Source organism: Myotis brandtii, unplaced genomic scaffold, assembly GCF_000412655.1.
Source record: "Myotis brandtii unplaced genomic scaffold, ASM41265v1 scaffold9164, whole genome shotgun sequence".
Classification (NCBI taxonomy): domain Eukaryota; kingdom Metazoa; phylum Chordata; class Mammalia; order Chiroptera; family Vespertilionidae; genus Myotis; species Myotis brandtii.
The window spans coordinates 3,869-6,499 of NW_005371775.1; the positions used below are offsets into that span (position 1 = coordinate 3,869).

Sequence of the window (2,631 nt, forward strand, 5' to 3'; positions counted from 1 at the left end):
TGCTTCTGGGCAAGAACAATTGAGAGAATCAATCAGCTGGCCACAGGGGGAGATAGAGAGCAGGTTTGTAGCAAATATGTACCCCTAGACCACAGGCTTCATTGGAAACCATAACTGAGTCCACTCCCCATGCAGGGAGGTTGAATCTGCTTGCAATAAAGTTTCCCCACTTTTGCTTCAATCTTCTGGTCTGAGATTTTATTCTTAGGGTTCCTGAGACTCGATCCTGTGAAATAAATCTGGGCTCGCTGTTCTGGGTATCACCATGATCCCCAGCCCAGCCCCCAGGGCCTCTAAGACATGGGAGGGAAGCAAACTGCCCTCCATCAGGTGGGTGGGCCTCCTCACATGGGCTGAAGAGAACAGGACTGACCCTGGATGCTGGGGGCAGGCTCCCTGGGGCTTGAGCTGCAGCAGCAGCTCCCCTGGTCTCCAACCACCAGCCCTCCCTGCAGGTTTTGCACTTGCCAGACTCCTGGATTGTGTGAGCCAATCCTGCCCCATACATCTCTCTGTATATACACGCCTGTTGGTCCTGTGTCTGTGACAGACCTGCACGGATACAATGGGCACCCCATTTCTTTTGTGGGATTGGGTGTGATGAAAATAATTTAAAATGAAGTAGAAGCAATGGTTGCACAGGATAGTGAATGGACAAAATGCCAATGGATAGTACACATTTCCCCCTTCTGATGATCTTGTCTATATTGTTATCAATATTTAAGATGTTCCCCATCCTCCCCTCCCCCACCATTGCCCTTCTATGGCCCAGCTCTGCCTGGGGCCTGCCTGGGGCTGCAGCCTCCACAGCCATCCCTGGGCTGGGGGCTGAGGAGTCTCAGGCCTTTCCCTCCAGGTCCTGACTCTCCTCTGTCTCCTCCTCCTGGGGGGCCCTCCCCTGGGAGGTCACAAGGATGCGCCTCAGTGTTGTGAGGGGGGAGGCTATGGGGCCACCTTCCCTAGGACAGTGTCTGTGTTCTGTGCCCTAAATGCTAAATGGACCCATGGACGCCCATCAGCATCTAGACGGGAATCCAGCCACCAGCCTGGACCCATCTGGGTCTTTGCAAACTCAACCTTCCCAGAAGCCCCGCCCACCAACATAACACTTTCTTGAGTGCTTTTGCTTCAGTGGATTTGGAGGCTTTCAGTTTAGAAATAGTCAGATGCAGCTGGAGGCAGGGGAGTGTGTGGGTGGCAGCCCAGGGTCACTGGGCACAGAGGGGCACAGATACCAGGGCATCGAGCCTGAGCCCGGTGCCACTTGCCCTGCAGAGCATGAGGGGGTGGGCTGAGTCCTTCCCGTGTCCTCCTCCACTCCCTGTGCTGCCCCAGTAACAGCATGGAGGTGCCAGGAGAGTCTATGGTTTCCCCTTTGCAGGTGAGAAACTGAAGCATTTCCAAAGGAAATGTGTGGTTTGGGGACAGTCAGCTTGTGAGGACCAGATGACAAGCCATTAAGTTTCCCTGCCTGTATGGTCTGTCTATGTTTCAATGTATCTCAGTATCTATCATTGTGTCTTTATATCTATCTATGGAACTATGTATCTATCTAATAATCTGTGTATCTATCTCTATAACTATGTATCTAAATATCAATGTATTTATGTAACTATCTGTGTATCTATCTAAATATCTCTTCAACTCTCTATATTTATATAATTATGTATCTGACAACCTGTATATCTATGTATGTACCCCAGTATGTATTTATGTAACTAAGTACCTTTGTAACTATCTCTATATCCATGTTTGCATCTATGTATTTATCTATGTAACTATCAATTTGAGTATCTGTGTAACAACTTATACATCTATGTATCTGAGTACCCAGCTACCTAGGATCAACCTAGGTTTGATCTATCTATCTATCTATCTAAAAACGATGGGTGGTGTTCGTCACGTAGAAACAGCTGAGACCGAGTGGAAGGAAGTCAGTCCTACAGGGGTTATCTTGGCAATGGCTGCACCCTGCCCCGAGCTGTTTCCCGGAGCTGTTTCCTGTAAGGGCGGAGTTTGAGGCAGGAACCCGCCCTGGGAGCCTGGAGGCAGATCTTTCTAAAGTGTGCTGTGCCAGCACGGGGGTGAAACTGAGTGGGGCAGCTGAAAGGCTTAGAAAAGACAGACAAGAGAATGAAAGCCAGGTCTTTGTGGGACGCTGCTTCTCTGAGAGACAGCGACCATGCCCACAGCCATGCCTTTATTTTATAGCAGATGCTATGAGGCAAAGTAAGGGCGTGACCAAGATGTTTACAACATTCTCCTGGGATTCAATCCTACTCAACTACATGCACCTGAACTCTATCAAGCCCACCTCACTCAGGCACGTGGGGTCACGTGTTTGGACCATAGGTTCAAGCTTACAACTACAGCTGTTGGCTATCATTGTGCTGGGCGGGCCCTGCTCTCCAAGCTGGGACTTGCACGTGGCAATGAGAGGACTGTGCCCTCTCATCAGTCCAAGGCTTGAATCTGTCCAAAACACTGTAGCAGCTCCCCACAATAAAGTTTTAATTCTGTTTCTTTGTTACTAATGTTGTGGCCCCACCCCATAACAAAGAAACAATTTCCAGAGGATGAGGCCCAGGAATCAGGATTTTAAAAAGATTCCCAGGTGATTCTAATGTGCAG

General features: G+C 49.3%; 1 protein-coding gene across 1 annotated transcript in view; it reads left to right on the forward strand.

Moving 5' to 3' along the window:
• Window positions 1–265: 265 nt before the first annotated feature.
• Window positions 266–2,631, forward strand: part of LOC102247826 (leukocyte-associated immunoglobulin-like receptor 2) — a 7,276-nt gene continuing 4,910 nt past the window's right edge. Inside the window, exon 1 of the mRNA XM_014532873.1 lies at window positions 266–330. Coding sequence (XP_014388359.1) covers window positions 266–330 — 65 coding nt within the window. The remainder of the gene's footprint in view (window positions 331–2,631) is intronic.